The following is a 17,936-nucleotide window of genomic DNA, read 5'->3' on the forward strand; positions in this document are numbered from 1 at the left end:
TATCGCGCACCGGAACCGACGAGGGAGCCAGGCGAACGGGCTGGTTATATACACCACCGGGCTCCACCCATAATTCCAGGCCACCATACTGGCCTTTCCATTTATGGCCCAGAGCCCTCTGACCGATACGGATAAGGATGACAAACAAGGTTAACACAAACTCGCTTACTTGAACCGGACCTGAAAGTGTGCCCTGGCCTAACGTAGGGTATACCAAAATAAGGGGGCAAAAACACACAGGTAGGGAAATGCCTTTATTGATTCAAGTTTGTTACTGGGTGAGCTTGACAAAGGCCTGGGCCATCTCTACTTGCGGATTGGGTATGTAACGGGCGAAACAGGTGGACTTCCACCTACCCAACTTTTTGATAACGTGGACCGGGACCCCTTGGCGGGAGGCAGTTGAAGCCGCTCCGATCCGAAATGAATGTCCGGAGTAGTGAGCCGGATTGAGGTGAAGGATGCCCAGGAGTATCCTGACATGCTCCATGAACTGGGCTGCGTTCAGTGGCTTACCGTGGAATGGCAGAAGCGGGCCAGTTCCTGGTTGATCGGCCAGAAGGGTCAACAAGCGGGTGAGCATGGCGACCGGGCACCAGCGGTTGTTAGTTTTATAAAAATGTATGTCCGTCCCTGGGCCGAGCTGCTGCGTCTTGGATACTGCTATATGTAGGATGAAATGGTCTCCGTGCCTGACCAGGTGGTGCTTGCATAGCGTGCGAGCTGAGGGGCTGCTGGAGGTAAACTCGCCTGGCCGCAAGAAGCCGTAGAAGGCCAGGTGTATGGCTTCTTGTATAATGGTACTAGTGTGGAGTCCGAAAGGTGCAGTGGCCAGAATATCGGACATGTTTCTGAAAACGTCTCCTGTGATAGGCAGGCGTTTGAGGGAAGCCGCAGGCTGGCGTTTCTGGATGCCACGCATGACGGCCCGAATGGCGTGAAAAGTGAACAAGGAGGGTTCAGCAGGGTCCTGGAGGGACGTAAAATGTTGTACCCCGGCCAGATATAGTCGGATCGTGTTGAAGGATAACGCCAAGTCCGAGTGGCAATGGGCAATGAAGGCCAGAACTTGCTTGACCCGGGAGGTCTCTGTGGAGCGAGACGTTAAGAAACGGTTAAAGGCCCTCCAGGCTGTTTGGTAGGCCTTGCGGGTATTGTCTGCGAGGGAGTGATTGATGAGTTGCGTCGCGGCTACTAGGTGAGGGGTTAATCCAGGGTCAGTTGAGACCAGTCCGGGATAACTGCTGACGTTGGTCCGGCTCCGGGCACCTGATCGAAAAAGGAAACTAAGTTAAAGCGGGAGAGGGCGTCCGCTGCCCGATTACATTTACCGGGGATAAAGGCACAATGAACATTAAATTGAAACAATAACGAGAGCTGGACCAGCCGCCGCAGGAAGGACATAATCTCCAGAGACTTGGACCTGCCTTTGTTAATGATTTCCGCAGTGGCGAGATTGTCCGTTGAAAAGGTCACTGTTTGACCGGACCAACTGCGGCCCCACGTATGGGCAGCGGCTACGATGGGGTACAACTCGAATAGGGAGGACGTCTCGGTGAAGCCCGGAATAGCCAGTATCTGAGGAGGCCAAGGGGCTGCGAGCCAGAGGTGGCCAAAAATTGCCGCAAAACCTGTAGAGGCCGCTGCGTCGGTCACGACCTGCGGTGACGAGGAGGACACGGAGGGAATGAATAGGGACACACCATTCCAGGACGTCAGGAATTCCTCCCACATGGCAAGATCAGCTATAGCTGCGGGGTCCAGGCTGAGGATATGCTCCGGGTCTTGTGAATGAGACAGTAGGACTAACAGGCGTGATATAAAAGCGCGACCTTGAGGGATGATGCGCATGGCAAAATTAAGCATACCGAGAAGGGACTGTAACTGCCTCTTGGTACAAGTTCTGGTGTGGGTGAAGTCCCTCATGACCGACCTGATGCGGCTTAGTTTATCCGGGGGGAGGCTGGCCTGCATAGTGCTGGTATTTAAGCTGACCCCGAGGAAGGTGATTGCCTGCGCAGGGCCCTCCACCTTGTGCTCAGCAATCGGGACGTCAAGGTTATTGAAGACCACCCTTAGTTTATCCAAATCCCCTGGAAGGGAGCCAGGTGACTCGACCAGCAGGAAGTCATCCAAATAGTGTATGACTCCCTGGCACTGGGCTACGTGCAGCAAGATCCATTCGAGAGCCTGCGCAAACGAGTCGAAGAGCCAGGGGCTACTCTTGGACCCGAAGGTTAGCTTAGTGGCAAAATAGTAGAGCTCCCTCCATTTGATGCCATGCCAGCACCAGAGAGATGGGTGGATAGGAAGGAGCTTGAAGGCGTCCGAGATGTCGGCCTTGGAGAGCCATGTTCCTGTGCCTGACTTGAGAATGGCCTGGATGGCCATGTCTACGGACGCGTACTTAAGGGAGAACTCCTCAGAGGGGATAAGAGAGTTGAGACTGGGGACAGAGGAAGAATAAGGCGCTGACAAATCGTAGACCAACCTAAGTTTATTGGAGAACTTGCCCTTGACAAGCCCAATAGGGCTGACTCGCCAGGTGTTAAATGGGGGCTTCGTGAAAGGGCCTATGATGAAATCCCGGTCTAGCTCTGCCTGTAATAGCTGGTCGATGGCTTGCACGTCCGTGGCTGCTGACCGCAGGTTCTGGCACTCGTGTGTAAGGTGAGGGAGGGAAATAAGTCCTGTATGAAAGCCCTGAGTAAAGCCCTGGACTAGGTAGGTGGCAAGTGAGGGGGTGGGATGATTGGCGAGGTAGACGCTGAGCCACGACACGTTGACCCGGCTTAGTCAAGATTTTCTAGCCTGCTTGACCTCGCACATGAGCCTGGGATGCGCTCTATTACATCGTGAGCATACATGGAGCAGCCTGCACTGGCTGAAATTGCACGACCCACTGTTGTAGTTGTTGCAGATGGCTGCGCCCCCCAAGGTCTTGACCGGGCGCCCCAGTTTATCCGTCTGCGGCAGGCGTACCAGCGCCGGTAGGGCCTGGGCAGTGCCTGAGGTCGATGGACCGTCTACGGTTGGGGTTGCCACTGAGCTGGCACACCAAGTCGCGGTGTGAGTAGCCGACTGGCAAATGGCACAAAGAGGAGACCGCAGCCCTGCGAAGTGTCGACAGAACAACTCGGTGTCCAAGACACTCCAATCCGTAGGTGTCTGAAATTGGGAGAGCCTGGCGGCCGCCTTAGCGGAGAAGGAGCGGTGATAGTCATAAAATGCAAAACCGCCGTATTTGTACCCCAGGTCAACTACTACGTGGAGGTAACGATCCAGTTCCTCCCTCCTGCCGGGGGAGGCCGAGCAGATGACATCCCTCAGCATGCCGAAGGCCAAGGTGAACTCGGTGACTGAAAGCTTCCTGTCCAGCCTGGGGTCTTTGGCTTTGAGGACCACCGACACGTCCCCCCAAGTGTAAGCTTTATTTTCTGCCAGCTCATGAATGGATATCAGGAGTGAAGCCAGATTGACGTCCTTTCCCTCTAGGATGTCCTTCCTGATGTTGGCTGATATTAAATGAGAAGGGTACACTACTGGTGTACACCCGGGGGTACCTGCGCTGGTGTTCTCCACTGCTTGTAAAGCTGGTGTAGGAGGAGAAACAACTGGGCGGGTCTCGAGGAGGGCCACCCGACTCTGAACCTCTGACATTGAGGTCGTCAGGGATGACACCAGCGTGTGAAGCTGCGTGATGGAAGCAGCGATAGAGCCCAGGGAGGCCTGCTGGACGCTATCCTCGACCGCGGCTGGGGGAGGAAAAAGGAGCCTGAAGAGCTCGGCCTTTCTGGCTGTAGCTGGGAAGGGTACACCCCTACGCCTCAACTCGGCTGTCAGCCTTGGAATGGTCCATGATCTGAAGGACCTTTGGCTGCCGCTCTCTGAGACGAGAGACGGGGACAACGGAGCCGTGAAGTCCTCGCTGCCAGCCTGGGACATGGTGGCAAAATCCAGGCTTGGTGAGCCTATTAATCCTAGGGTCCGGGTTTTTCTCCTATACGGAACCTAAGAGGGTGACATGGATTACAAGACTCGTAGGAGACTCCTAAGCAAACATTTTTTTTTTTTTTTTTTTTTTTTTTTTTAGAGAAGGATACTACCGCTTGTGAGCGTTCCCTTCCCAGAAGATTCTCTTACCTAAGGAGGCACCGTCCGACCCGGTGCAGGTTGGACCTACTGAAAACTCGACTGATCTGAGGAGATGAAGGTGAGTTTGTATGAGACTCCTATACCTGCAGAGAGATGTCTAGCTAAATAGTGGAGGTAAGACTTGAAATGTGATGGAAGACATAACTGAAACAAGCTACATAAAAACGAGCAGACAACTGAATTTAGAATAACGTGCATATGGCGACAGAGACGTGACTTGGTTGCGCCGCAGATGCAAAATTTCCTTTCCTTTCCCCATTTTTTATTCCTTTTTGTTTCTAACGCAACTTGCACATAGAACGTGGGGCTCAAGCGAAGGTGGACCCTGCCACGTGGAGCTCAGGCAGGGGGGTGAACCCCGCCACGTGGAGCTCAGGCAGGGGGGGGGGGGGGGCCTGCCGCGTGGAGCTCAGGCGGAGGTGGAGCCCGCCACGTGGAGCTCAGGCAGAGAGGGGGGGGGGGGGGGGGCCTGCCGCGTGGAGCTCAGGCGGAGGAGGAGCCCGCCACGTGGAGCTCAGGCAGAGGGGGGGGGGCCTGCCGCGTGGAGCTCAGGCGGAGGTGGAGCCCGCCACGTGGAGCTCAGGCAGGGGGGGGGGGGGGTCTGCCGCGTGGAGCTCAGGCGGGGGGTGGCCCCGTCACGTGGAGCTCAGGCAGGGGGGGGGGGGGAACCCCGCCACGTGGAGCTCAGGCGGGGGTGAACCCCGCCGCGTGGAGCTCAGGCAGGGGGGGGGGGGGGGAAGGGGACCTCGCCGCGTGGAGCTCAGGCAGGGGGGGAGCCTGCCACGTGGAGCTCAGGCAAGGGGGGGGGTACTGGAATGAGGTGTAGCAGCTGGGCGCACCAGAACGAATCGATGCATAAGGAATGCGGTGGGATTCGAGTTGGAGCGTAATAAGTGACAGAAATGATATGCCATGACAAAGACTAGAATCAAGGACCATGCTTGAACCTGCGAGTGACTCAGTCTCTGGAGCATGTACAGAAATGAGGGCGAACCTTGGGGCACTTCGAAGCGAATCGGTGCGTTGGAGATGCGACGGGATTCGAATCGGAGTGTGGTAAGTGACAGAAATGATAACATGGTTAGAAGTGGCAGAAAATGAAATGATTCGACATAACCGACTGGCAAGATTGAAATGACTGCAATGATTGACATGGAAAGAAATGACCTGACGGACATAGTACAAACGGTATGAAAATGATTTTTTTTTTTTTTTTTGAACAACCTGAGATTGACATTGCCCGGACTGCTCAATTTAGCGTGACAAGCAGACAGCTGTGCTTTCGAAACGGTTCGATCGATTCGAACACGACGAAATGAGTCGTTCGGTTTAGCAATGACGTGCTACGAAACGAAGTGCCTGTCGGCACGAACGACAAGTACCGAAAAGGTGACAACGACTTCTTCGAAGAAGGGGTAGTGACATGAGGTATCGAATATAAGTTAAGACGTTCGTGTAACCTAAGTGAGTGGTTCGTGAGTTCAAGAATCTAGTTTACGTGACTTAATAACACATGAACGAAAAGGGTGCCGAAGCCCTACCTGCGACAGCCGGCCCAGACGTGTTGTACGACAACGGAAAATTCGATTTAGAGTATAGCGACTCAGACGGCAACCAGACGGACGCTGACGAACGACAAGGCTTTGTCGACACGAGGCGGACGAAAACGTGGAACTCACGAACCCGGCTCACTGTAAAGTCTTGTGGATAGTCGGCCCTTGATTTCTGACGTATCAGAGATCGCGCACCGGAACCGACGAGGGAGCCAGGCGAACGGGCTGGTTATATACACCACCGGGCTCCACCCATAATTCCAGGCCACCATACTGGCCTTTCCATATATATATATATATGTATGTATATATGTGTGTGTGTGTGTATATATATATATATATATATATATATATATATATATATATGTGTGTGTGTGTATATAATATATATTCTCAGTAGTAAGTAGATAATAGCTGGAATTAGTGCAGACCTGCCATACACAGTATTGTACAATTACAAAAAAAACTTGGTCTGTATATGAATCCAAAAGAAAACAGAACTCCTATCCTATCTATCTCTTTCACACAATTCCTCCATTATTAAACTTCTGACATCCATGTATAAATCTTACCTAGTGTCTCCACCAGCCATGCGTGCTTCAAGGAAATTGTCAGACCACTACCAGACCAGAGAGGCTGTGCACTTTTTCCACCCCCTCTTCTGCTCTCCACGGAATGTGCAGGTCAGGGAAGATTTACTGCAGCCACCGGGAGAGAATCACTGTTACATGTGAACACAGAAGTCGAGCTTCTGTGTACAGATGTGACAGGCAGGCTGGCTAAAAAGAAAGCTCTGGTTACAGGGAAGCCAGACGGACTTTCCGAGGAAGCGATGTTGTCAGCGAGGTTTGGGCCGCTGTTCTGTGTTTTGAGAAGGGGTCTGTGGCGAGTGACCCCCCCCCCCCCCCCCCCCAGATGGATGGGCAGACCATGGGCGCTGGAGAAGGTGGAGACACTGTCGGAAAAGTGAAGAAGATCACACCAGTCTCTTTTTCATGCCGCTGGGCGTCAGAAAAGGATGTGGGTGGAGACTGGAGACAGCAGTGCAGCACTAGGTCTCACTCCCAGCTGTGACAGGATGTGACATCACTGGTGTTTAGATGGCTGTAGCTCTAGCAACCAGTTCTGACAATGTAGGACAATGGCTGTGTCCTCTATTTCAATCCAGGACACATGGGCACTTTACCACACCGCTGCATCCGGTAAGAGACTCGGGGCTATGGGCCTCAGATTCGGGGCTATAGCCCCAACAAGCCACCCCCTAGTGACGCCACTGCTGTACACATATTTTAGCTTATACACACCAACGAAATGTAATAAAATGTCAAAAATAATTACTATTCCTGAATAAAATTATATTCTAGGTTTTCTCATGTAATACATACATACATGCAGTGCTAAAACAATGAAAACAAATAACATCAGTGTCCTGATCAGGACAGTGTCCTTTACCGTGCAAGGAGAATCCCAAAGCCTTCCACTTCACATAGGGTGGTCCACACAGCACCTGTGGTGAATAAGCCAAGCTGCTTACTAGACAGTGTTGACCCTCAAATTATAGAGCGGTGAACTGCACCTTTAAGATAACATCCAAGGTTCCCCAAACTCTTGGGTCACTCTTCATAAAGGCATCTTCACCCATTAAAGGATATGCTCCTTGCTGCCTGCAAGCAGTGATTCCTGTACTGACACAACCTCCTGAAATTTTGTCCTCTTTGCACCTTTGTACTTCGGAAGGTAGTCCCTCTGAAATATGTGACGCAGCAGTGCCTCTGGGTAAGGCCCACTCCCTGACCCTAGAAGTCCTTCAACCTCTCTATATAGCGTGCAAAGTGTCATTCCCTGACACTGGACGTTGCCGTTTTTTGTATTGTCATGTATGTGTACAACTAAGAGGATATTGCTTCTTGCATATCGGTCAGGGATTGGAGGATCTCTAAGGTCAGCGAGCTTAGACATTTGGTCAAACAGTTTCTTTAGGGACAAATTGGCCAATTGGTCTGTCTGTCATCACCTTCAAAGAATATGCAACTAAATGTGTAGAAATTTGGCCATGTAACCAGCACTAGAGAGAGCCTGAAATAGGGTTTTCTACAGAAAAGGTAAATTTTTCAGTAAATATTGCATTATGCATCCTAGCAACAGTTCTAAGTTACATTTTCAGTATAATTTTACTTTACATGATAAAGTGATATACACCTTTTCCAAAAATGTTAGTCCTACCGATCACCCGTAAGATTACTACCACCATTATAGTGATACACTGTCAAGGCATGGACTCCACTAGACTTTTGAAGGTATGCATCTTGAAATTTATCTGTCAGTTGCAGATCCTTTAAGTCTTGAAAGTTGTGAGGTGGGTCCTCTAGTACAGTGGTCATCAACTCTGTCCTTAGGGCCCACTAACAGGCCAGGTTTGCAAGATAACTGAAATACATCAGAAGTGATATAATTTGCTGCTCGGTGATTGCAGTATTCTAGTCTGCATCTCCCCAATTTAATACATAAAACCTGGCCTGTTAGTGGGCCCTAAGGACAGGGTCAACGACCACTGCTCTAGTACATCCCACAGATGCTCAATTGGATTGAGTTCTGGAGAATTTGGAAGTCAACACCTCAAACTCGTTGTGTTCCTCAAACCATTCTTGAATTCATTAGACCAGGCAACCTTCTTTCATTGCTCTGTAGCTGTTATTATGCTTGTGTGCCCACTGTAGGCACTTTTGGTCATGGACATGGATCAACATGGGCACCCTGACCAGTCTGTGGCTACATAGCCCATACGCAACAATCTGCAATGCACTATGTTTTCTGAGACCTTTCTATTGAAACCAGCATTAACAGCGATTTGAACTACATTAGCTTTTCTATTGGATTGGACTACACGTCTTCACTCCCCACGTGCATCAGTGAGCCTTAGCCACCCATAACCCTGTTGCCGATTCGTCGGTTTTCCAAGGAAGGAGCACTTTTGTTAGGCCTTGACCACTGCAGACTTGGAACATCCTAATAGAGTTGCAGTTTTGGCGATTGATCTGACCCAGTCACCTAGCCATTACAATTTGGCCATTGATCCTTATGCGTGCCCATATTTTATGCTTTTGATACATCAACTTCATATACAACATATTTATTTGCTGCCTAATACGTCACTCACTTTCAGATGCCTTTGTAATGAAAAAATCTGTTATTCAGTGTTCATAATGTTATGGCTGATCAGTGTATATAATCAGCTGTGTAACCATCTTAAGAATTTCAATTAAAAGTCAGCTGTGTGTGCATTTATGAGCATACGGTTTGCATCTTTACACTTTAGTGCTGAAATTGTTGTACATTCTTTAATGTGGATTAACATATCAAAATTCCATTGTGTTCTCAATAGTGTTTCACAAAGGAGACCTTGAAATTCTCATTGATGAACAAGGCAAAATCCAAACTGAACCAATAAGAAACATGCCTGTCACAGAATCTGTTTGTGCAGAGGGATCATCTCCCAGCAGTGTTAAAAAAGGTATTTAGATGATTTTTACATGAAAGAAAATTGCTGTGTTAAAGTCAGGTTAAACTATAACTATACAAAAAGTACTTTTGACGTTATATGTTCCTATATTTATAACAACTGTTTAACCTTTTAAAATGTTCTCTGCCAGCAGCAGAATTACTTCCAGCTGGCCAGATCAGTAAGTTTTATATCAATGGTTTTACCCCTTCTATAAGCTCATGGTCACTGCAATGACCATGAGCTTTTAGCACAATTGTTCCATAGGCTCTTCTGAATAAAAGAATAGTTATGATTAGTGGCTCACAGGCCACTGATTGCAGCTATTCACAATGTGACAACGCCCCCCTTCCAACCTGTGCTCCCCTCTCTTCTCCACCACAGCAGATATGAGATGAGAAAAACAAGGAGGAACCAATAGCGTAATATTTTAGTTTATTTATTTTGTTTTGTAACTGTGTTCCGGCACTTCCTGATGTAGCAATACGAAACGTAGGCCGAGGTTCCTTCCGGTCACGTCACTTCCGGATCCCAGCTTCTGGTTTTACTTGCAGCTGCGGTGGAACGCACGCAGATTGCGAGCACGAGCAGGGCAGAGTGTGGCTTCCATTTGGCCAACAAGCGCTACCTCCTAGTGCTGGGACACAGGCACGAAACAATGTAAGCAAGCATTTTTATTTACTCGTGTTTTAAATAAACTAAGCAAATAAATAAATAAGATTAAATAAACTAAAAGCCTGAGGCCCGGCCTTTTTTTTTTTAAAGTCAGCAACTACAAACACTGTAGCTGCTGACTTTTAATAAAGGCACTTACCTGTCCAGTGAGCCCACGATGTCAGCCCCCCGAGGCCGGTCTGTCCATCGGATTGGGTGTCGGCACTGCCATTCTAACTAAGGGAAACGGGCAGTGGAGCCTTGTGGCTTCACTGTCCGTTTTCAACTGCGCATGCGCAAGTAATGCGGTGCTTTGTGAATGGCCCTGTTGTTCTCTGGGACACACACATGTCCCAGAAGACAACAGGGCAGCTCTCCGAAGAGGAGGAAGTGAAGGACCAGCGCCACGGAATAGAAAGAGGCAGATTAGGAAGACTGCCTAGCAACAGGCATTTCTGGTAAGTAAAAAAAAATATTTTTTTTCAAAAAATGTTTTTATATATTTTTTGGAGAATGCTAATGTCATTTTTTATTTTAGGGTGGACCTCCACTTTAAGCTATTGGTTCCTCCTTGTTTTTCTCATCTCATATATCTGCTGTGGTGGCAAGGAGAGCACAGGTTGGAAGGTCCAGGATTCCACACCAGGCTGCAGTACTTGTTCACATTGTTGTCAATCCAACCCTGATAAAGGGGGCACTTCCAGATCCCCAAAACCTGTTGGTTACTTTTTGGATTGTACCTCTGACTTTTATCAGAATAAAGTTGTATCTGGCCCTCCAAGCAGAGGTGTGGCACTTCAATTTAAATTTTGCTGCTCCCAATTTTACATTTATGTGAGTGCGTGTCCCCAAACTTGCATTGCCTGTGTTCAAGCAATCGCAATTGTTCCAATTGACATCAACAGGACTGCATGAACAGCGATGCATGGAACAGCTGTGTATCTCTGTGTGGATAAATACAGCCTCACCCAGGCATATGCTGTAGTATAAAAAAAAAAAAACTAGGGTGCCTCCATCTAGGTGTAGGGGTTTATTAAAAAGAATAAAAGACAATAAAAATGGACTCGCTAGTTAAAAGTAGAGGAGGAAGGGAGGAAGGAGCACCTAAGTGTAGTAATTAAAACAAGGTTTGTTGCACAATGGAAATGCACTTACAAGATAGTGGAATTTATGAGCATCTCTGTGGTAAAATTGTCCTCCTTGAGGGGTGCCTTGTATCCAGATTTCCCTGGCGTCCAGGTGGTGTTGAAAGGCTGAGCACTGGAATCAACCAGGAAGTGCAGAGAGTCCAAGCAGCCTGGCGTGGACCGCACAAAGGGAAATTACGTTACCGGGTGGGTGGGCCTTGATGGAAGGAAGGACTGAGAACTAGGCTACGTGCTCGAAGCACACAGCTCCTTCTACTGGCCTGACATGTTGTGAACAGTAGAAGTTTAAATAAGCCTGCTCACAGCCATGGAACTAGAAGGACCAGCAGACCAGGATGACATAAGGACATGAGACATAACATTAAAAATAGATAATTAATGATGGAATAAATAGAGAAAATTGCATATATATATATATATATATATATATATATATATATATATATATATATATATATATATATACATATACACATATATATATATACACATATATATATACACATATATACATACATACATACATACATACATACATACATATATATATACACAGCATGGATAGAATTAAATGTATAAATAAATAAAAAATCTTTCATGAATAGTATACTCCTATAAGGAGGAGAGGGAAAAGGCGATAAAGGGAGAAAGGGGCAGGGCGGTGGGGGGAAGAGGAGGTGGGGAGATGGAAAGGAAAAGGAAACGGACAAATGTTAAGGGAATATGGAGGAATAAATAGAGATGAATGATAAATATGTAGATATACATAAATTATATATGAAAATAGCACATAGAAAAGGATGTATTACATTATATATAAAGGAATCTAATGTATCAAATTATATCATTTGATATCAATATGGTTTTTGATAAAAAGATAAATAAAAACACCTGTATGGGAACACCTTTAAAATTACTGTATGTGTTTACTTACTATCTCAGAACCACCACCCGCAAGATAGAGTAATGAACTATTCGATGTCCAGGATATATGTGACCATAAAGAAGGGCCCGGGAGCGAGTGCAGAGCAAAGGAACTTAGCAGAGGGCCCCCATGATAGGAGGGATAAGGGTGCACGAAAAGGGTTAAGTGGAAGAAGCGAGCTAAGGGGGGGAGGTGGCTAAGGAGGTAGGCAGGAGGGGAGGGGTGAGTTTTTTTAGGGGGGGGGGTTCCCGGGCAGCATTGCGGGGGAGTGCCAGGGAGGATAAGTTTCCCGCCCACCCTCCCTGTGTGTGTTATTTTGTATGGCTAATGTTTTTTTTTCAGGTGCGTTTTCTGATACGTCTTGGCAGCGGTTTTGCGGTGGTGGTCTTGTATGGTGGTAACTGACCCATGAGATGGATGTGGTGGTAACTGACCCATGAGATGGATGTGTGGGGGACTCATTAGGGCTATGGGCTCCCTTGGTGTACAGCTAATATGGGTTAGCTGAGGATGGTAAGGTGGACACTGCGGGTAACAAGTTGTCTCCGGGCTGATGTTATCACAGCCAAAGGCCTAGTATGGTAGCAGGCCCGCAGTGTAGAAGTGGAACAGTTTATCTGGGGAAGTGCCGTACATGACTAGTGTATAACATATGTGACTTTCTCCCCTTTTCCAATCTTTACCACTGCTACGCCTTTTACCTTTTTGATACCCCAGAAACTGAGACCACACCAATTTGGAGTAAAACATGGCCGTAGCAGCCAAATATCGTTATTATAAAATTATTCAAAATAATTAACATAAATAACATAAATTAACCAATCTAAACTAAAGTATTAAGGCACTTCCTCCCTTGAACTCCTCCCGTTGGTCTGTGCTAGGATAAACCCACCAACCACCATCATAAAACTTCCGGCACTGCGGTACCCAACTCTAATAGACCTCAAGCTGACAAACTAGCTCAGAGGCCAAACACTGACCGCAGTGCACCTGATCCCAACTTCAGCTAAAACCACTGTTAGCTGTATCACCACCGACGGGACTATACCACCGATAGGTCCCGCACTCTTCGATCACTGGGGTAAATCCTTCATCCGCACAGACCAACAACATGCCACAGCACGCAAGGGCAAAACCTTACCCTTGCGCGCCCCGCCACACCCTCAATGCTCGCTGAATCCCATCCTGAATACCCAGGGACCATAAATCCGTCCCTACATCATTCAGGTGCACCCCATCCCTCTTAAGGTAGCGCCAAGTGTCCACTTCCAACTCTAAGTGCCTTACAGCCAACCCCCCATTCCTGACCATAAAACCACTGACCTCTTTATTAATCTTTTTCCTGGCCCTGTTAATTTTTTCAACGGACCTCGCAAACCTCCAGGATGTCCGACCCACCATGTCCGACCACACAATCATCATGCGTGGAAAGGCAAGGCGGAGCTGCCAAAAATCAAGTTTAATGTCCTTCACCAAATCCAGCATAGTCTGCACACCCAAGTCGTTGCCTCCAACATGCAACACCAGCACATCCGGAGGCCCGTCCAAGCGTGCAAATCTATGCACTTCCACCACCGCCCTGCCCCACAGCATGCCCGGTACACCTAGCCACCGGATAACTGCATCCTGCCTGGAAATCCCGAGTTGTCGGCCGTCCGGGCGAGCATCACCCTGTCTGGCCCCCCAACAAACATACGAGTGGCCAACTATCCACACCAACCCCTGTCGTCTGCCTGTAAGAAAAGAAGAGAAGAAAATACACCCCAATGTCAATAAGTAACACAATCCAGCATAATCACCCAAACAATCCCCTCCGAAGTTAAACCAATAAATGCGGGCGGATGTAAGACAGGATCCGCCTGGATTCCCACCCCCCAATGCGCTTTACCGCCGCTTCATCCAACCCCCACTTAACTGCTTCCATTGCCGCCCCTATCTGGAAGGAATGTGAAGAAAATTTTTGATCCCCCAAACCCAACGCAACCAGGCACCGCTTAAAAACTGCCGTAAACTGAAACCTCGAAAGCGACCGTCCATCCTGATGTACCAAAAACGACCCACCCACAACCGGTCGCACGCTCAAAAAGCTGCGCACTAACCCAATAGGGCACAAGGGCGAACACTTGTACCGTCTTACCCCTGCCCCGCTGATCTGTTTTTGACTGGCTCACCAAAATGGACAGCCGATCACCCTCACACACCACCTCATCCGTCCCCAGACCCCCCTGTCGCTTCTGCGACGGGCTCACCAATTCGCTAACCCTCAAAGCCCCAAAAAACGCCAAAGCAAATGCTGCCCTAAACAGGGCCACCTCGTAGGGTGACGAACAAACCACAGAAAGCTGCACCAGTAACTTCCCTAAAAGTGTAAATGAAACAGGGTGCCTCGTATCCTTGCTAGGATGCGAGCGCCTATAACCCTTCATAGCCTGCCTCACCCAAAAATCCTTTGTCCAGTCAGGTAAACCCCGCAACTTGAACCAAAATGCCAGCCCAGCCAACTTTTTATTAAGCCCCGACACTGACACTCCCAGCTCCAAATTTCTGGAAACAAAATAAATCACCAGTAAACGTAAGTCCTGCTCCTCCTGCCCCCCAGTAACCTGCTGCACGAAGGAGGCCTACTCCGCCCACACTTTACTATATGCTGACCACGTAGCCTCGCTCACCGACCGTCTGATCCAGCCGGCTACTCTTCCAAAGCAATCCTCCACAGCCAGTCCGGACAAGGAACCCCGTGCTCCTCCGCCCCCGGTGCCAACTCCCGAAACTTGTCCCACTGGAAGCGAGACAAAGCATCAGCGCTAACGTTCTCCACACCCCGAAGATGTACAGCATAAAGAAACACGTTTAACTGTAAACAGCACAACACGAGGTGCCTAAGCAACTTGACCACTGGAGGAGACGCCGCCGATACCTTGTTGAGCACTTGAACCACCCCCAGGTTGTCCCCATGAAACCGAACTTTCAGTTTCCGAAACGCCTCGCCCCACAGTTCCACCACCAGAACCACCGGAAACAGTTCCAGCAGCAACATGTTTTTGACCAGGCCCGCCGCCTTCCACAACTCAGGCCATGGCCCTGCGCTCCATTTGCCTTGGAAAAAAGCACCAAAGCCAGCCGCCCCCGCTGCGTCCGTGTACAGCTCCAGGTCAAAGTTGCTAAATGCAAAGTTGCCGACATCCACAGCGCCCCGCCGTTGAAGTTAGCCAGGAACGCGTGCCATGTCGCCAGATCCTCTCTATGTGCTTTCACCAGACGCACATAGTGCTTGGGCGAAGTGGCCCCCGCAGTGCTGGCCGACAGCCGTCGGCAAAACACCCTCCCCATAGTATGTGACACGCGAAGTTCAACTTACCCAACAATGATTGTAACGGCCTAAGCTGAACCTTGCGCAGCCCCAACATCCCGCAAATCTCTTCCTGCAGCGCCTTCAGTTTGTCTTCCGGCAGCCTACATTCCATCCTCTCCGAATCCAAAACAATGCCCAAGAAACTCAACACCGTACGCGGACCCTCCGTCTTGTCCGGCGCCAAGGGAACTTCTCGGCAACATGTTCCAACGTAGCCAACAGTACTGCGCAAACCTCCGAAGCAGGCGGGCCCACGCAGAGGAAGTCGTCCAGGCAATGTATCACCAAATTCAGTCCCGCGAAGTCCCGCACAACCCACTCCAGGAATGAACTAAATTTCTCGAACAGCGCACATGAAATGGAACAGCCCATAGGCAAGCACCTATCGACATAAAATTCCTCCTGCCACTTGCAGCCTAATGCCCCGTACACACGAGCGGACTTTTCAACATCCAAAATCCGAAGGACCGAGTCCGTCAGACTATCCGATCGTGTGTGGGCTGCAACGGACTTTTGATTCGCCAAAGTCTGACGGACTTTAGAAATGAAGCATGCTTCAAATTTTCCCGAAGGAACTCCGCCGGACCCGGTCCCCTTCGAAAACTCCGCTCGTGTGTATGCTACTCCGACGGACTAAAACCGACGCTAGGGCAGCTATTGGCTACTGGCTATGAACTTCCTTATTCGAGTCAGGTCGTACGTCATCACGTTCGAATCCGTCGGAGTTTAGTGTGATCGTGTGTGGCCAAGTCCGTTCGGCCGAAAAGTCTGTCAGAACTCCGTCGGAACTCCGGCGGAACTCCGGCGGAACTCCTTTGGAAGTCTGTCGGACATAAGTCCTCTCGTGTGTACGGGGCATAACAGTCGGAAACTATCAGGATGCACGGAAAGCAGGCGGAAGGCCGATTCAATATCAGTCTTCGCCATCAGTGCCCCCTTCCCATATTTTCTAACCCAAAAAAACGCAGCGTCAAACGACGTATATGACACCGCACAAATTGCGGGATCAATGGCGTCGTTCACCGATCCCCCTTTCGGATACGACAGACGGTGAATTAGCCTGAATTTGTTGGGCTCCTTTTTGGGCACCACGCCCAAAGGCGACACCACCAAATTCGGAATAGGCGCCACCAAAAAGGGGCCTCCCATGCGCCCCAACGATACCTCCTTTCGCAATTTGTCCGATACCACTCCGGCATGTTGCAACGCCGACCGCAGATTGTGGGCCAAGGGGGATGCTACACCCACCTGCGCCGGAATCCGAAAACCCTCTTCAAACCCCCGGGCCAGCAACTGTGCAGCCTCCCGATCCGGATATCTAGCGAGGAAAGGCAGCATCCTTCCCACTCGCACCGGAGTGGTCCCCTTTTCCGACAGCATTGCCGGGCCTGCCTTTTCCCTGCTTAAAGCAGCGGGACAAGGGATGCCCCCCCACCACAGCCAGAGCACTCATGCTTGTACTTGCATGACCCTCCGAACTTGCAGGAGCCCTCGTTGTACTGCCAGCACACCCCTTTTTTCCTTGTGGCCGATTATCCGGGGGTAGTGGACCCACCGGCCCCACCTTAAAAAAACTGGCTAGGTGACCGCACTGAGGTCATAAGGCGCATCCATAAGCTGATGTCCTTATGATCCCATCTCAAGGACGGGCGAATTGCCCTCCGCTGACAAAATTGCTCGTCATAACGCAACCAAGACGTTCCCCCGTAGACTCGATAGGCCTCTCCCACGGCGTCCAGGTAGCAGAACAGGGCAGAACAGTGTTCCGGGTTCTTCTTCCCTATCACGCTAGCTAATATGGCGAACGCCTGTAGCCAATTCGTAAATGTCCGTGGAATGAGCCTATATCTCCTCTTTTCTTCATCCTCCTTCTGGTCCTCCGGCCTCAATCTATCGAGATTAAACTTCTCCAATGGCAGGAGAGCGAAAATCTCCACGTATTCGCCTTTCCATATCTTCTCCTTAACTTCTGGCTTCAGATGGGCCCCCAGGGGCCCCTCGAAGCACACATAGACCTCACGCTTCGCCGCATCCCCTAAGCAAACCAAGTCCTGCTTTTTAGCGGGCTCAGTGGTCACCCCCCGCAGGCGTCTTATCCGCCCCCAGATCAGCCACCGCCGATGCTGCAGGCGCAGCCGGTTCAACCGCCATGATCGCCTGACCCCCCGTCCCCCCCAAACCCCTGTGCCCGGGCCCACCCACGCCGCTACCGGGGGAAGACCCACACCCGGTTCAAACCGCTGGACCAGTTTCTTCAAACCCGCCAGAAACCCCCGCAAACCCGTGTCCCCCACCGCGCGGTCTGATACCAGCGCGGCCGGAGTGGCCAGTGCGGCCCCCACTGGCCGCCCCTTGTGGACCCGCCCCACCCCCACATCACCCCCCACATCAACATTCAAAGCAGACAAATAATGCAAGGACTCACCGTGTTGCCTGGATGGAGTCCCACCAGCCGAAGGTCCCTAATCCACCACCGCCGGAAGCTCCTGTTGCCCATCGTCCTCCGACTGCGACAGCTCCCCCTCCGAGCGACCTTCCGGCAGCTCCGCCTCACTCGCCGACTGCCCTCCAGCGGATGCGTCACTGGATGTCGGGGATCCGCGGACCTTCTGATTCCTCTGCAATGCACCAGATCCGCACGATGATTTTT

General features: G+C 50.1%; 1 protein-coding gene across 5 annotated transcripts in view; it reads left to right on the forward strand.

Annotated features, from left to right (window-relative positions):
- Nucleotides 1–17,936, forward strand: part of MSANTD3 (Myb/SANT DNA binding domain containing 3) — a 1,118,007-nt gene that overhangs the window by 908,478 nt on the left and 191,593 nt on the right. For 4 of the 5 annotated variants that reach the window (XM_077491959.1, XM_077491958.1, XM_077491960.1 and 1 more), the window contains one exon: nucleotides 9,091–9,219. The exons of the other annotated variant lie outside the window; for it this stretch is intronic. In XM_077491959.1, the coding sequence (XP_077348085.1) occupies nucleotides 9,091–9,219 (129 nt within the window). The remainder of the gene's footprint in view (nucleotides 1–9,090; nucleotides 9,220–17,936) is intronic. 5 annotated transcript variants of the gene reach the window in all.

The sequence above is a fragment of the Lithobates pipiens genome, unplaced genomic scaffold (genome assembly GCF_037356315.1).
Source record: "Lithobates pipiens isolate NorthernLeopardFrog02 unplaced genomic scaffold, aLitPip1_a1.2 Scaffold_19, whole genome shotgun sequence".
Lineage (NCBI taxonomy): Eukaryota > Metazoa > Chordata > Amphibia > Anura > Ranidae > Lithobates > Lithobates pipiens.